General features: G+C 32.4%; 3 protein-coding genes across 3 annotated transcripts; 1 reads left to right on the top strand and 2 right to left on the bottom strand.

Moving 5' to 3' along the window:
• Nucleotides 1-2,529: 2,529 nt before the first annotated feature.
• On the bottom strand, nt 2,530-5,464 carry GCK72_015998 (uncharacterized protein; the record flags this gene model as incomplete). Its single annotated transcript, XM_053731255.1, has 4 exons — nt 2,530-3,019; nt 5,083-5,180; nt 5,232-5,354; nt 5,408-5,464. The coding sequence occupies 4 exons, from the start codon at nt 5,462-5,464 to the stop codon at nt 2,530-2,532; spliced, it is 768 nt and encodes a 255-aa protein (XP_053586027.1).
• A 6,424-nt stretch (nt 5,465-11,888) lies between these two features.
• GCK72_015997 (uncharacterized protein) lies at nt 11,889-12,161 on the top strand (the record flags this gene model as incomplete). The annotated part of the gene is made up of 2 exons (XM_003094994.2): nt 11,889-11,915; nt 11,961-12,161. 2 exons carry the CDS (start codon nt 11,889-11,891, stop codon nt 12,159-12,161), a joined length of 228 nt encoding a protein of 75 aa, XP_003095042.2.
• Nucleotides 12,162-14,290: 2,129 nt separating this feature from the next.
• On the bottom strand, nt 14,291-14,992 carry GCK72_015996 (uncharacterized protein; the record flags this gene model as incomplete). Its single annotated transcript, XM_003094993.2, has 3 exons — nt 14,291-14,708; nt 14,759-14,868; nt 14,921-14,992. 3 exons carry the CDS (start codon nt 14,990-14,992, stop codon nt 14,291-14,293), a joined length of 600 nt encoding a protein of 199 aa, XP_003095041.2.
• Between the last annotated feature and the right edge of the window lie 735 nt (nt 14,993-15,727).

The following is a 15,727-nucleotide window of genomic DNA, read 5'->3' as shown; positions in this document are numbered from 1 at the left end:
ATTAATTCAGAAATTTCTGAAACAGTGAATAATTTTTTGTTGCAGTGATACAGCCTTGAAATAGTGAAAGATACTTATATTAAACTTCGGATAATATGAGATTCATTGATTGACACTGGTTCACAAAAATCTTTTCAAAAAATTCTGAAACAGAAAAAAAATTCTTGATCAACAATTTCTTGACACTAGTTTTCATGAAGAAAAAACAAATATCCATATATTGAAACAGGAACTCCTAATGAGCAAATTCTTTAAATTTTGAAACAGTAAAAAAAAACTTTGCGTCAACTAAGAAAATCAACATAAAAACACAATTTGTATAAGAAATGCTTAACTTCATGCTTGGATTCAATTCTACATCCAGTTGAAACAGTAAAAGTAACCCCAAGATGTACATAGAAAGATTCCCGCCATAAGAGACACCGAGAAAAAGAGAAAAACACATGACGTACGTATTTTCGTATGTCCGTTGCCTAGGGTGGTCCTAGGACGGTCTTTTTTTATTTGTTCTGTAGGTCCGTAGGTCCATCGGCCCCCCGCATTCCACCACAATGGCTTACGTAATCTCCTACGTCATCGTAGCAACACACATAGGGGAGGGGGGCTACTGGCCTCTTCCTCCTTCCCATCACGTACCGTATGGTCCGCTCTCACTGTCTGGATCCTCTTCGAGGTACACACTATTTTTTTGGGGGAGGACCCGTCTGCAGAAAGGGGCAGACAGATCATCTACAGAGAAAATAGCAAGAAAAAGGGATAGGTCCCGGTTCTGAATTAAACGAATTGTGGAAACTCAAATGAATAGCATTTTGGGCTAAAAATAAGCTGAATAATTTTCAAAACTGAAAGTACTGAAACATATGGAAAAGATAATAAGTATGGTAACCTTATGCAGATCGATTCCGAAAAAAACAGCGGAACAGTTCTGGAAATATTGAAACAGTACAATTTTTTACTTTAAATTGGATGTTAGAAGTATCAGACTCATTTAAATCTGTAGAAACTATTTAACAACTTATTCAAGCACACAAAAAAACTGATAACATTTGAAACCGTAAGAAATGTTTTAAAATGTATTAATTTTCTTTTCACAAGAATTTAAAATAATGTATGCATTAATATTGCTTTAATTGATGCTCGAAAATGTTCTGCACCTGTTGAAACGGTAAAATCTTGAAATCAGGTATTTTTTGGTTTTAATTGTTCAAAAATGTTATATACCATCAACTAATTTTTTATAATTTAAAATTATATTAAAACATTATGAAACAGTAAACATTTCAAAAAGGAATATAAGATTCAAACATTTGATCAAAGATTAACGACCTTTAATAATGATTAGGTTTAAATTTCCCTGAAACAGTGATTCTTTCTGTTTCTGCTAAACATGGAGACTTTTATCTTAATCAATCATTTACTCCGAAAAAATTGAGTTTAAAAATAGAAAAAAAGAAAACTTTTCAGAATTTCGGAGCTGTAACCTAATATTGTGTATATCTGTTGCACAACACTCATAGTACATGATCATATAAAAATCCAAGCCTAGCTCTCTCGAGTCTTACAGATAACGCGTTATATCATCAAACTAGATCTCAATAATTTAAAATTCAATTTTAAAATATATGAAACAGTAAAAAATTCCAAAAAGAACATAAAAATTCAACGATTGGTTTTAATTACGAAAACGGGAGATATAACCAGAAAGGAAAGGATATTTAATAGATACAACAATTAAAGACAATAAATTGAGTTAAATCAGAAATTTAATTTATTTAGAAATTTAGTTAAATTCGGTTAAAATAAACATTAATCAAATATTAACGATTTCTTGTATCAATTCAGTTCGAATTCGGCTGAAACAGCGAGTTTTTTTCTGTTTCAGCTAAATTTGATATTCATGGTTATATTTATCTTAATCAATCGTTTACCAGAAAAAGCGATTGTAAAAGTGAAAAAGGAAGAAAACTTTTCAGAATGATATACCCAGAAACAGTAAACAATTAAGAATCTTTTGAACTTTTTTTCTGTTTCACACGATTTTGAACTTTGCCGACAGTTATAATGCACCAATATGGTGAATATATGAAGCATAAAGTTCCTAAAAAGAACCTGGAATTTCGGTATTTTCATACTGTATTTTCTCCGATAACGGTGAATTTAAATTATTAATTAAAATTTAAAAATTACCTCAATGAATACGTCATGAAACAGTAAAAAATACCTGTCTGAAATGAAAAAATTGAAATTTTTTACCGTTTCAAAACCTTTTAGAATCGTTTAATTGTTCCGTAAGTTTAATATTGCCAGTGTATCTGAAACTAGCACAAAACAATTCAAAAACGTTTTTTTATTGTTAATTGTGACTATTAAGTAAAAAAAACAGTGAATTAATTGTAGAAATTCAAAATTGAGAAAAATAAATAGAAAATAAATGGCATCTGAAAGTCGATAGAATTGACAATGACATTTAGAAACAGTAAAATTTAAAATTTGAGTTGCTAAATTGCCAACAATAATTAATTAATGATTCTAATTTCCTCGCTTCCCCTTTAACTTCTCAATTTCCTCCATCAGTTGCTGTTTTTCCATCGCATGCACCTTTCGCATCATCTCAATGTGGCTCCTTGCGTGCTCCAACTCTTTTTTGGCCTTAATCAACTCCAGATTGTTTGGTCTGGAACCTGGCTTCTTATGACCAAATGAGGTTTTGAGCTTGAATTTGTTAAACTTGCTCTCAGGAGGGACAACGACATAATCCGTCATCTCCAGCTTCCCCTTCATCCTCTCCACTTCTTCTTTCAATTTCTCATTCTCCTGTCTCATCGAGTTCTCCTCACCAAACGCTTTCAGATATAAATCCACACAGAAATCCTTTTCATCATCCAACGTCGCAATTATATTATCTTTGAGTCGGATGAATGCTCTGGTATCGTAATCCTTCATCACCATATCTCCGATTTTTTCCTTTTGCTCGATGACAACACGTTCCAGGTGGTCGATGTATTCTTGTTGGTTCGGTCTGGAACATGTGAGAAATGAGAATTTTAATGAAATCGCAAAATTTTGAGACAATAAATTAAATTTTAATGGGATATGTGGTATAAAAGTGGTATCAAACTTTTTCTCATGTACTAGTTCAATTTTATTTTAGCAATTTTAAGACCTTGGTGGTTAGATCTTGTTTATCAAACAAATCTAGAAATTTGAAATTGTAATAAATGCTTAAAACAGTAAAAAAAACAACTATGTTAATGGAAACTTTCCCATTTTCAAGTTTCAAAAGTAGTCACTGTTTCAAGACTCACATTTATCTAATTGTTTAGCTGAACAAATTCATTGTTTTCCATATATCAGCACACATTATCAAATAATTATATATAACTTTTCAACTAACATGTATTTCAAGCTTGAAACAGTTTCAAAAAATCAATTATGCAAAATTATCGCACTATTTTGTTTAAAGTTATACATTTTCTATGTAAAACAGTGAATTTTCAAAAAAAATCAATTCCAAATATTTTTTTACAGTTTCAAAATCAGTTTACTTTACTAACCTAAAATTTTGGTTAGTAGTCCGAGGCATCCATCAAAAACGTATTTACTGTTTCAAATCACTTTTACTCTACCTATTATTTAATTTGTCATTTAAAATTACCTTAAAAAGCTAAGTTAAAGCCAACAAATTTGACAAAAAAAAGTCTGTAAAAGTAAAACATATTTTTTTTTACTGTTTCACCATAGAATATAGTGCTTAACCGACGTACTTTACCATTATATACGATCTTTTCCCAAAAATGTAATTTCAAGATTGAAACAGTGAAAAAATTTCAATGATGTGAAATTTGAAGAACTAATCTCCGAATCTGAATGAAGTTATAAATTTTTCGAAGTTTGAAAAAGTCGGAAAATCGAAGTCCAAACATTTTCTTACTGTTTCATAACCACTTTTACACTGCTACCCCAACGTTTGGTCAATTACTATTCATTGTCCTTAGATTTGAAAAAAAGCTTTAAGTCTGAAACAGTAAAACTTATTTTTAATGCTAAATACTTAATCATCAAACAAATATAATTTCGAAATTCACGTGTAAGTGCTAATTTCCAGCTTGAAACTGTGCAAAATTTCAATGAGGAGAACATTTTCTTACTAATCACCGAATCTATATCAAGTTTTCATATTTTACATGTAAAACAGTGAATTTCAGAAAAATCCAATTCCACTATTTGTTTCAAAATCATTTTTACATTAAAAACTTTCTTTCAAACATCTAAACAATTATAGTCAACAGATGAAAAACAAGCTTTTAGTCTGAAACAGTGAAAAAATATTTGTACTGTTTCAAAACTCTGATAGGCGTAAAACAACATTAAGCAATTGATCATTTTAACAAATTTTCAGACCAAAGTGTAATTTCAATCTTGAAACAGTAAAACAATTCAAAGAGAAGATGCTTATTGAACTAATCGCCGAATCCGTATGAAGTTTTCAAAAAAATCCTATTTCAAATAGTTTCTTACTGTTTCAAAATCATTTTTACACAGCTAAACTAACATTTAATTAGTCATTTCAGTATATTTGGAAAAGCCAAACCAAAATCAACAGATTACAAAAAAAAGCGCGTTATAAGTCTGAAACAGTAAGAAACTTTTTTTCCTGTTTTACCATAGAATTTAGCACTTAACCTAACTAGTAAGTACTTAATTAATTAGCGAAAAAAATCTAACTTCTCGATAATTTCGTAACTAATTACTGAATCTGTATTAAGATATCTTTTTTTCCATATAAAATAGCGAATTCCAGAAAATTCCCAATTTCAAATATTTTTTTACTGTTTCAAAACCATTTTTTACACTGCAAACGTAAAATTCGGTTAGTGAATGTAGCAAGAAATTGAAAAAATGCGTCTAAGGAAATTTTTTAATCGTTTGATTTCATTTTAAACTAATTTGTAATTTCAAGCTTGAAATAGTGAAAACAATTAAACACAAGATAATTTGTATCAAATTATACATTTTCCATGTGAAACTGTGAATTTTTTACTGTTTGAAAAACAAGAAGCTCACTTTTTTCTCTTCACCAACATCCCCATATCCTCCCATTCCGCCGCTTCTCTATATTCAGCCAATTTTTGGGCCTCCGTCTTTATCTCTGGTGATACATCGGTCCGCGGTGTGTCGATCTAAAAAAAATTTAATTTTAAAAATTAATTTTGATTGAAACAGTAACTCACTCTCTCCCACTCATCCGATAGTGTGCATCGATTCATTTGGTGGCTCAAAACTTTGTGAAAATTGGTTTCCCTGTTGTCAACTAGTGCATCACCGCTAGTGAGTTGACGAACAAATTTTTGGAGCTGAAAAAGATAAAAATGTGTTTCAGAAATTTTCAGAAGGAAATAATCATTACCTCCTCAAAATCTGTTTTGGAACAACCGCAGAAAGGACCATGATGTGTGGAAGACATGGATTACCTAAAAATGAAATTATTGTTGAAACGAGAAATTTGAAGAGGAATAGTGAAACAGTAAAAATTTGGAGAGGTTTCGCAACTAACTTAGTCTTGAGCCACTTTTAGACGTATTCAAAGCAAAAAATCGTATGGAAACAGTAGGTCTTATAGTAAATTTAACGATGATTCCGAATCTGTGAAAAAAGTTATTCGAGCGTTTAACAGAAAAATGATATCAGCTTGCAATTGGAAATTTTTATTTTTTCAAAAATCTTATTTCCTGTCCTTCCGGTCAAACAAGTCAGTAACGCTACAAAAGTTGGTTTATTCTACAAAGAAAATTTTCGAAACAGTAAAAAAAATGTACATGCTAACACAAACGGCACAAATTTCGCTTGAAATGGAATATTATACACTGAAAAATATACCAAAATGTAGGTCTCGGCGAGTTCTATTTCTTTGTTCTATTCTGGGCCGAATTGTATGTCGTAAATATGCCGCGAGCCATGAAAAAGTGAGGAAAAGCGCAAAAATGGTCAAAAAAATCCATTCTGACCCGGTCCGCGATATATTACCGAATAGTCATCCGGCTGTTCTGGCAACATTAACTATAATGATGTTATATAAATCATCATCACAAGTTTTTTTTCTTAAACAGTAAAAATTCCAGAAATATTGCTTAGACAAGAAATTAATACAAACAGGATACCACTTGTTAAGGATCTGAACCAGTTCTCTAGAACATTTTAAATTTTACTAGATCTTGCTGAAACAGTAATTTCAGACTTTAATTTATTTATTGACTAGAATATAAATCATGAATATTAAACAGGAGAGACTTCTGGAATTAAGTTTTTTACTGTTTCAGTAAAAAATCATTTGTTATGATGATTTATATAACATCACTATATCTCTAGCAACTAAAACAATACGGAAATCTTGCTTTCTTTTCATATTTTCTTTAAATTAGCACTTTTGTTGTGATTAATTTTACTTAAAACTGAATTACTACGGGGCAGTCGTTAATAGGACGCCAGTTGGGAAAAAATGCGAAAATTCAATCTAGCCCGGCCCACGGCACATTAACGACTAGCCATCCGGCTTTTAAAAGCTCATGGACATAGAACTCGCCGAAATCTACATTTTGGTAAATCTTTCATCTTATAATATTGAGTTTGAAGCGAATTAGCTCGGTACACATGTGTGAATTATACAAATCGAGCACCGACTAAGTACAATGACGAAATTGTCAGTGTACCTTTTGTCAGTGTGCCTTTGACTTTAGATATGAACCGATCCTGTTACCAAAAACCAATAGAAATGCGGATAGGTAGGTGTATATGTAATTGAGAAAAAACATTTTGCTGAAAAGTTTTGTTTTACTACAAAAATTCGTATGACTGGCTACACAACACTATGATATATAACACAGTTTTTAGTTTAATACATTTTTGAAACAGTTTTCAACGTTTTCAAAGACATAGAAGTTGCCGAAGTCTACATTTTGATATTTGTTTCAAATGGAAATTACTGTTTCAGATGAAGTATTCATAACCAATTAGTGGTCTTCATAGATTGTAAAATTTGAGTTCTTAGATTGACAAGTATGAAAAAACATGAATACGTTTTTTGACAAACTCCCAATGTAACAATTTATGACCGACTACTACATTCTATATGTACCAGAGCTGTGCGGAAGTAAAATTTTTAAAAAGGGAAGAAGGAAGAAGAAAGAAGGAAGTTGGGTTCCGAACCCGGAAGTCGGAAGTTAATTTTGAAAATGACAAATTTGAGGAAATTTTTTTCTTGTCATCTCTGAAAACGTATTTTGGCGTAGTTTTCATACAAAATTTCATCAAAAATTACCAAAATTCCGCCGAAATTCCGTCGAAAATAAACTTTTTACAAGGAAGTCGGAAGTGGCAAAAAATTTTCAACGGAAGAAGGAGGAAGGAAGAAAGAAGTGAAAAAAAGCCCGGAAGAAGGAAGAAGGAAGTCGAAGGAAGGAATTCCGCACAGCTCTGATATGTACCCTATAAGACCCCCGTCGAAACAGATATAAAAAGGTGTATCTTATAGCGACGGGAGGGGGGAAGACCTATGGCAACATATCTGATGGGAGAGTAGAGATACGGAGAGACAACGAGGGAGAGCTGTGATGACTAATGAGGTCGCTCTATCCATCCCCCCTCTTCTCGATATACCCCGGGACCGTCCGTCTCCTAATCTCCACCGTCGGTACTAATACTACAGGACCCCCCCGCCTAAAAAGCGGAGGTCGCCCAGACCGCACAGATTGGCTAACGAATGGTCAACCGTGAGCGCGCGCACACACATTGGCTAATAAAGGTCTTTGGTCCGTTCTCCACACCTAGACACCCCCCCCCCCCTTATTAACGGTGGATAAGAAGACGAGAGCTAAGGAGGACGGATACATTGGAAGATTATAAGGAAATGAAGAAAGGGGGAATAGGAAATCTGAGTGGTTTTTGGTTGGGAGTTGGGAAATTTTTGAAATGCGGACATTTGGGAACTGAAACATTTAAAGGGAAGAAGTTGTTTAGTTCAACTTGGAACTCAGTGAAATGCATATTTAACATACTTGCAAACCGGGCCAAACTCAAAATTATGAGTTGAAAAATATACCAAAATGTAGATCTCGACGAGTTCTATGTCCATGACCTACTACGGGCCGGATGGCTATTTGTTAATGTGCCGCAGACCGAGAAAACGTGTAAAAAATCGCGAAAATGGCCAAAAAGCCGTTCTAGCCCGGCCCGCGGCACATTAACGAATAGCCATCCGGCCCATATTGTATCAGTGACATAGAACTCGTCGAGATCTACATTTCGATATATTTTTCAGCTCATAATATTGAGTTTGAAGCGAGTTACTGGCCGGTCCGTGTTGGCCCGTTTCGGCCCGGTTTGGCCCGGTTTGCAAGTATGTTAAATATGCATTTCACTGAGTTTCAAGTTAAACTAAACAACTTCTTCCCTTTAAATGTTTCAGTTCCCAAATGTCCGCATTTCAAATTTCCCAACTCCCAGCCAAAAACCACACAGATTTCCTATTTTGGCCCGGTTTGCATGTATGGTATTTAACAAAAAAGTTGCCAAATGTCCGGTTTTGAAATAGAGTTAGGGGAAATGCGGTTTTTAAAATGGCAAAATCTCTTTTTCTTTAACGATTGAGGTCATGTTTAATTATTTAATCTCGGAATCCAAAGTTACTAACAAAACGGGGGGAACGAGAAATTGTTTGGCTTCCACCTGAAACAGTAATTTATTGTGAAATTCCAGCAGATTTTTCAGATTTTTTAACTAGAAACATTAAAATTCAGGAGAAATTCGTATTTTAATCGATGTTTTCAACGTTCAAAACTAATATTCCTCTGAACGTGGTCTCCGGTGGTTTCTCACAAAAATACTGCTTAATTATAACGCATAAATTTGCATTAATAATGATTATGCACTGAAACAGAGGAATATTTAGCAGAATTATCATAGAAGAGGGGACACCTGAAACACACCTGAAACCGTAATATATTTTTTACCGCAACCCTCGAAAAAACGTATTCTGACTGAAATCGTCTTTTTTTCATTGAAAACATCGATTTTTGTGTTTTTTTGAGCTGAAAAAGCTGAAAATCGCGTCCGGAATCATCAATTTATAGGTCAAAAGTCGAATTTTTTGGGTCTAGACGATGACCATCAGCTTAAACTCTGTTTCTACACCAAAACTTGTTATTTTTTACTAAAAACATTGATTTTGTATGTTTTTAGGCGGAATAAGCTGCAAATCACGGTTTTTTAGTCGAGAGTCATCAATTTATTCGCATTTTATGTTAAAAATCGAAAATCTTGAGATTTGACCCTGAGCATCAGCTTAAACGCTGCTTCTACATTAAAACTTGTTTTTTCTACTAAAAACATTGATTGTGTATGTTTTTAGGCTGAAAAAACTAAAAATCACGGTTTTTTAATCTAGAAACATCAATTTCTCGATAATTTTGGATTAAACTCAAAAAAGCTTTTTAAAAAAAAACGCTCTCAAACTTTTAAAAAAAATGGAGAACACCTTTGAGATTTACATTTTGGAATTCCAAAAAAACAGTTAAAGATTTTAATTTTTTCTCTAAAATATAGAACTCTGATCCTAACACAAAAGATAAATATTTAATAGTAATGGTTATGCACTGAAACAGAGAAATATCATGCAGAATTATCCATGTGAATTCACCGTATTGCATTTTTGAACTTTGTTGCATTTTCTGAAATTCTTGAAACAGTAAAAATACTTTAGGAACATTAGTTTAAGAAAAACTAGTACGTTCCTTCTTCTTGAATAATTTTCGAATCGATTATCGCATTATCAACTACTTTAAAACTGTAGTAAAATGTTGGTATGAATCTGAAACAGTAATTTTTAGTATTGATCCAGTATAGGTTAATTTTAAAATCCCTCAAAAATTGTATTAACCACATTATGAACCTCAAATATTGACATTAAAACAGTGATTTTTTTTCAAAAAATATTTGAAAATTTTACGAATCAAAACTCGTAAACGTTCAATAATAATGATGTAACACTGAAACAAAAAAAAGTTCCGACTATTGGTTTAATTTTGAAACAGTTTTTCCAGCTTGTTAACCTCTCGTAACAAATCTTTAAACCGGAAACGTGTTTTGAACATAATTATTCAAAATTCTAGAGCAATTCTCAAATCATTACAATTTTTACGTTTTAAGCTACCTTGATTTCCAAAAACTGTAAATTAAAAAGTGTAATATTCTAAAGTTTACAGATATGGTTATGCAATGACCAAAATATAATTTTCAAAAAGTAAGGAAAAGACCTACACTGACAAAAGGGGGACCGAAAAAAGTTTTGGTTCACACCTGAAACAGTAATTTCTAGTGTTGATTGGGCATAATTAAATTTTATAAATTTGCATTTCCAAATGTTTGAAGAGACAACACTTGTGTAGTTCATGTACCAGCGCTGAAAATTAATCCAGAGCGATACTATTTTCATTTTGAAACAGTAAAAAAAGCGGAAATTTCACAATTATATTGGAAACATATGCTCCTATAACCGTTATATCATGATGAATAAGTAATAACTGGAACTTCATAGTAAAGACGCAATTTTTTAAATAAAAAGTAAAAAATCTCAAATTTGAAACTTGCTTAATTGACAAATTATTCTCACCAATCATGAAAGAATTGATGTTTGCCAACTTTGATTTCAATAATTTAAATTTTGAAACTGTAAATTAAAGTTTTTTTCGATTTTTTTTTATCGATGCAAAAAATGATTCAAAATGCTCTTGTAACCAAACAGTTACGTCATAATCATGGAATCGCTTAATATAATATTTGTGGGTGTTCCTTGAAACAGTAATTGCTGAAATCGCTCAATTCATATTTACTGCGTTCAGACCATGCAAAAAATGTCAAATAAGTTTGAAAATGGTAATTGATATTGAGTCTGAAACAGTAAAAGAAAAAAGAAAGAAAAAAAACCATATAATTCCGTTTTGAAATATAATTTTTTCTCAACGTAAAATGCCATCACTATTACAGATCTATCATGCTTGTCTCACTTCTAGATAACTTGAAACAGTAAATATTAAAGAGGAAAATAAGATAGGTTATAATTATGAAGATTGAGAAATTTTGAAAGAGTAGCTTAAATTTTTTTTAAAGATAAGAGTGTACTTGATCAATTGAATCGAATTTTCTAAAATTTGAAATTCTAAAAATTTGAAACAGCATTTTTTAGAATTTCGAGCTTTAAACCTGTGAGTCTGTGAAACAATAGAGTACATAGCACATGAATATTGAATTTGAAACAGTAATTATCATTTTTTAGACCAATCAGCTCTCCTTCTTCTTGATTTGACGGAATTCCCACAATTTCCTATTGATGACTACCGTAGACTTCTGGATTTTTCAATTCTTGAATCATTTATTCCTTTCTCTATCCATCCAACTTTAATTTTCCAAATATAAAGTTTTTTGATCATATAATCTCGATTTCTGCTCAGTATCTCCGCAAAATTATGTAAACTGATTAACATATCCAACTAACTAATGCAAATTACCAAATGTAGAAACAGAAACCATTATCATCAGTTCATACACTTCTAAATATGAAGTACCTTCTCTTATTTGTCGTTTTCTGCATTACAATTCTGCAAATGTCAGAAGGATGCCTAGAGAAGAAGTGCGAATGACAGCCATTTACTGATCTTATCCCAAATACAGATACCAACAGTGAGTTTAGAATAAAACAATTCAAATTTCAGAATTTATAAATTTCAGCTAGTTTGTACATGTCGTACACCAAGGGCCCTGGATGTGACAATAAGATATTCTGTAAAAACGACTCTATATTGACTCTAGGCTCGTATTTCTCTAGTTCTGAGCTAGAAATGCCTGAAAACGCGATGGCAGCTTTCGTAAGTACAGTAATCTTGCAGAACTTCTTAAAGATGTTATTCCAGATCATGTACCCACCAAATGATACAAAATACGATGAATTCGAGGCGTTCTCGCAGTTCGGTATCATTTGTGAAAATGGGATGTGGCGCACTACAAAATATCCGAAAGTTGCCTATCTTGTCGATGGAATAGTGCATGACTTCCCACTTCCGTTTAGTCAATACGATGGGAAAAAGTCGGGAATTGCGAGATTTGCGTGGTGAGTGATTAGAATGGAATGTTTTTATGTAAAATTGTTGTATTTTCAGTTTGAAATGATTTGAAATGTTATGGTTTTCAAAGCAATAAAGTTGAACATTTAAGTTATTTATTAAATTTACATGGAACCAAGCGCACGCACACTTGCAACAGTAATTTATAATGGGAATAATTCAGAAAAAAGCGAAAATTTCAGTGATTCGTACTAAAAATTTGAGAAAATTGATCCTTGTTAGCATTTTTGCGTAATTTGAGTTTTGAAACAGTAATTTTAAGAACTTTTTTACTTGGAATTTTTAATGAACGATACAAAAAATAATTCCACAAGTCAGTGGTTCAATAACATGGCAATAAGCACCTAAAAATATATTTTAATTAAGTGAAACAGTATATTTTTATTGTTTAAGAAGTAGTGTAGATCAGAGTTGCATGGAAGTGAAAATTTCTTATCCGGAAGTCGGAAGTCGGAAGTCGGAATTCCATGCAACTCTGGTGTAGATGAACTTGTTAGTGTTAGATTATCGAGTAATTTGAAATAAGATTTTTGGTAATATTTGAAACAGTATTTGTTGAAAAGTCAAGAACATGCTAAAAGTGACATAATAGACTGATTTTGAGTCTCAAACAAGGGCATCATATGTGGCCACCCCTTCTGTCTCCAGAAGGCCGCCGGTAATGTGCCGAGTAGGGTGGGAACATGAGCCCAATTTATACTTCCAATAGGGTGGTTCAGTGGTTTTAAGGAAGTGCCCGATGTGCTGACAACTCAAGTATTTACAAGAACCATTTATTATAGGGAAAAAGCATGTCCCGCGAGGAACTGCATTAAAAACCTATTCGGTTCTGCCTTTTACAATACAATAAGATTTTTAGGGCCAGTCGAGGGGAGTCGGTCGAGTACGGTCACAGTCGTTTAGCAGGTGTGCGCGTGGCGAGACCAGCGGACGTCGGAAACAGCGTGCGCCTTTGACTGGAGAGACGCAGACACGACATAAAGGCGGCAACTTGAATTGAGGAATATTACTTCCGCCTGAAATGGGGTTAAAGAGACAGGGAAGAAGGGAGTTAATTAACAGAAAGTAAAATACGTAATAAGTATAAACTAAATTAGAATAATTTAGTGATAAAAATTACATTTTAGTTTGGAGTGGGACAGGAATCTGATTCGGGGACCAGGAGACTGTCAACATCATAGAATAGTAGTTAGGGAAATCAAGTAAACCAGATAGATCCGATTTGAAACAGTATTTTTTTAATATGAAATATTTTAAACATAACCTTATAAAAAGCCATCTTTATCACAGTTGTATCTTGCTTATCACATTTTCAGACAACTTGAAACAGTGACTTTATTTTTTTAAATGACAGATTCAATTATTTTTGACGGTCTCATAGAATTTTGAATATTCTTCTAGCGTTCAGAAGGTATGCACAGACAGACAGGAGATGAGGATATGGGATCTTTTTGGAACAATAAATTGTGCCAGCAATCTCTAAATTTCCAGGAATAGCTAAAAATGTGTGAAACAACAGAAAAAGACAAAGTGCTCGAACAAAAAACTAGCTTTGAAACAGGAAAATAATTTGAACATTTAATTTGAACATTTTTGCATTAGTATAATTGTTATGGAGATTGCCTCTTGTTAAGACTTTTGCATTAATTTGAATTTTGAAACAGTAATTTTTAATTATTTATTTGGAACGAACGATGCATAGCGCCAAAAAAATGGATTGAAGAGCTCTTTTTCAAATCAAAACAGTCAAATTTTTTGAAAAGAACATTGTAAAAATTAAATTCAAGAAAAACAGGTAAACCCGATAATTCCGTTTCGAAACATAACTTTTTTTTGGTGACATATTTTAGACATACAATATAAAATGTCATCATTATCACAAATATATCATGCTTATCACATTTCCAGACAACTTGAAACGGTAAATTTTAGAAAAAAAGAACATTGGTGATAATTACAAAATTTTATTTTAATTGCAAGAAATACAGCTGAGATATTGAATAGAATTTTCCGGAATTCGTAATTCTAAATATTTTGAAACAGTATATGTTTTTAGAAACTGTGAAACGAGAATGCCTAGCGTATAAGTATTGAATTTAACTTTTCTGAAACAGTAATTATCAGCTCTCCCTTTTCTTGATTTGACGGAATTTCTTAAATTTCCTATCGACGACTACTGTAGGCTTCTGGATTCGAATTTTCTGATTCTGTTTCTTTAAATTCTCCAGCTGTGCCTCCAACTCTTGAATCCTTTGATCCTTTCTCCACCCCTCCAACTCCAATTTCTTCATTTCGAAAGCTCTTCGGAACTCTTTAACCTCAAAACTCGACTCCACCTGCTCATTTCCCATTTCCAAATCGATATTTTCAATTCTCGCCTCACAAATTTTGACAGTTTCAGCTGTCACTTCCTTCAGATTCTTCCGAAGTCCTTCCGCCTCGTTTTCCAGTTTTTTATTGTAGTTTTTGAGTTCACAGTTTTCAGATTCCAGTTCCAGAATTTTGCCACGCATCTCCGCAATCTTGCACCGATGGATTCTGAAATTTAGAGCTATTAAAAAATAAAACATTTTCACTGTTTCACTAACCCATTTTCAGTGAAAACTTGCTTCCTTGCCACTGATATAGGATTTGGAAGTTTGGACTCGTTTAAAAGATCCACTGTCTCATTGAAACTTTTTACATTGAGATTTGAGATCTGAAACAGTTAATTTTTGCACTTTTTCTCTAAGTTGCCTACTGTAACTCACATTTTCATACTCGTCATCATATGACATATTGTTGTCAAACGATGTGCCACCGGTTGTCAAGTTTGAGCACATTCTTAACAGATTATGCTGGAATTTTTTGGATTGAATGGGTGGAAACAGTGAGAAATAAGATAAAATAAGAAAACGATGTTAAAGAGCAAATAGAACATAAAGTAAAAGAAGCTGTTTTCAAAATAATCCAATTGAAACAGTAAAGTTTTTTCAAGAAAATAAAAAAAGCAATGTAAAACCATAGTCCCCTCGAATTTGTGTTCTACATGAAACAGTAAAAATTGATAAATTTTTTAAAGGAAGAACGAATTTTTACAATATTTGAAGCTTGGAGCAGTGAAATTTTTAACGAATGAAAAAGAAATCGTGCAATATGAAACCTTTAACATGCTCAAATTTGTGATCTACCAGAAATAATTTCAAAAATGAGGTAAGTAAATAATTTCAGAGCTGCATGTTCAGAAAGCACATTACTATGAAATCATCCGACTTAATTGTGTGATCTACCAGAAACAGCAATAAAATTTATTATTCTCAAAGAGGGATCAGTGAGATTTAACGTGTAAAAAAATTTATCGTAATTTTGAAACAATAACTCATTTACCAACACTATGATTGTTATCTAATCACAGCACACTAAAAAATGATATAAACAGTGAAAATATTAGATAAATGTTTCGATAACCACATTACTATAAAACTAGAATTATAGTTCTCTGAGAGGGATCAGTGAGATTTAAAGTTCCCAAAAACTCATGATTATTTTGAAGCATTAACTTTTTTCAAAGTGGTCTT

Source organism: Caenorhabditis remanei, chromosome IV (assembly GCF_010183535.1).
Source record: "Caenorhabditis remanei strain PX506 chromosome IV, whole genome shotgun sequence".
Classification (NCBI taxonomy): Eukaryota; Metazoa; Nematoda; class Chromadorea; order Rhabditida; family Rhabditidae; genus Caenorhabditis; species Caenorhabditis remanei.
Note: the sequence above shows the minus strand (reverse complement) of the source record. Positions and strands in the feature narration are given on the sequence as shown.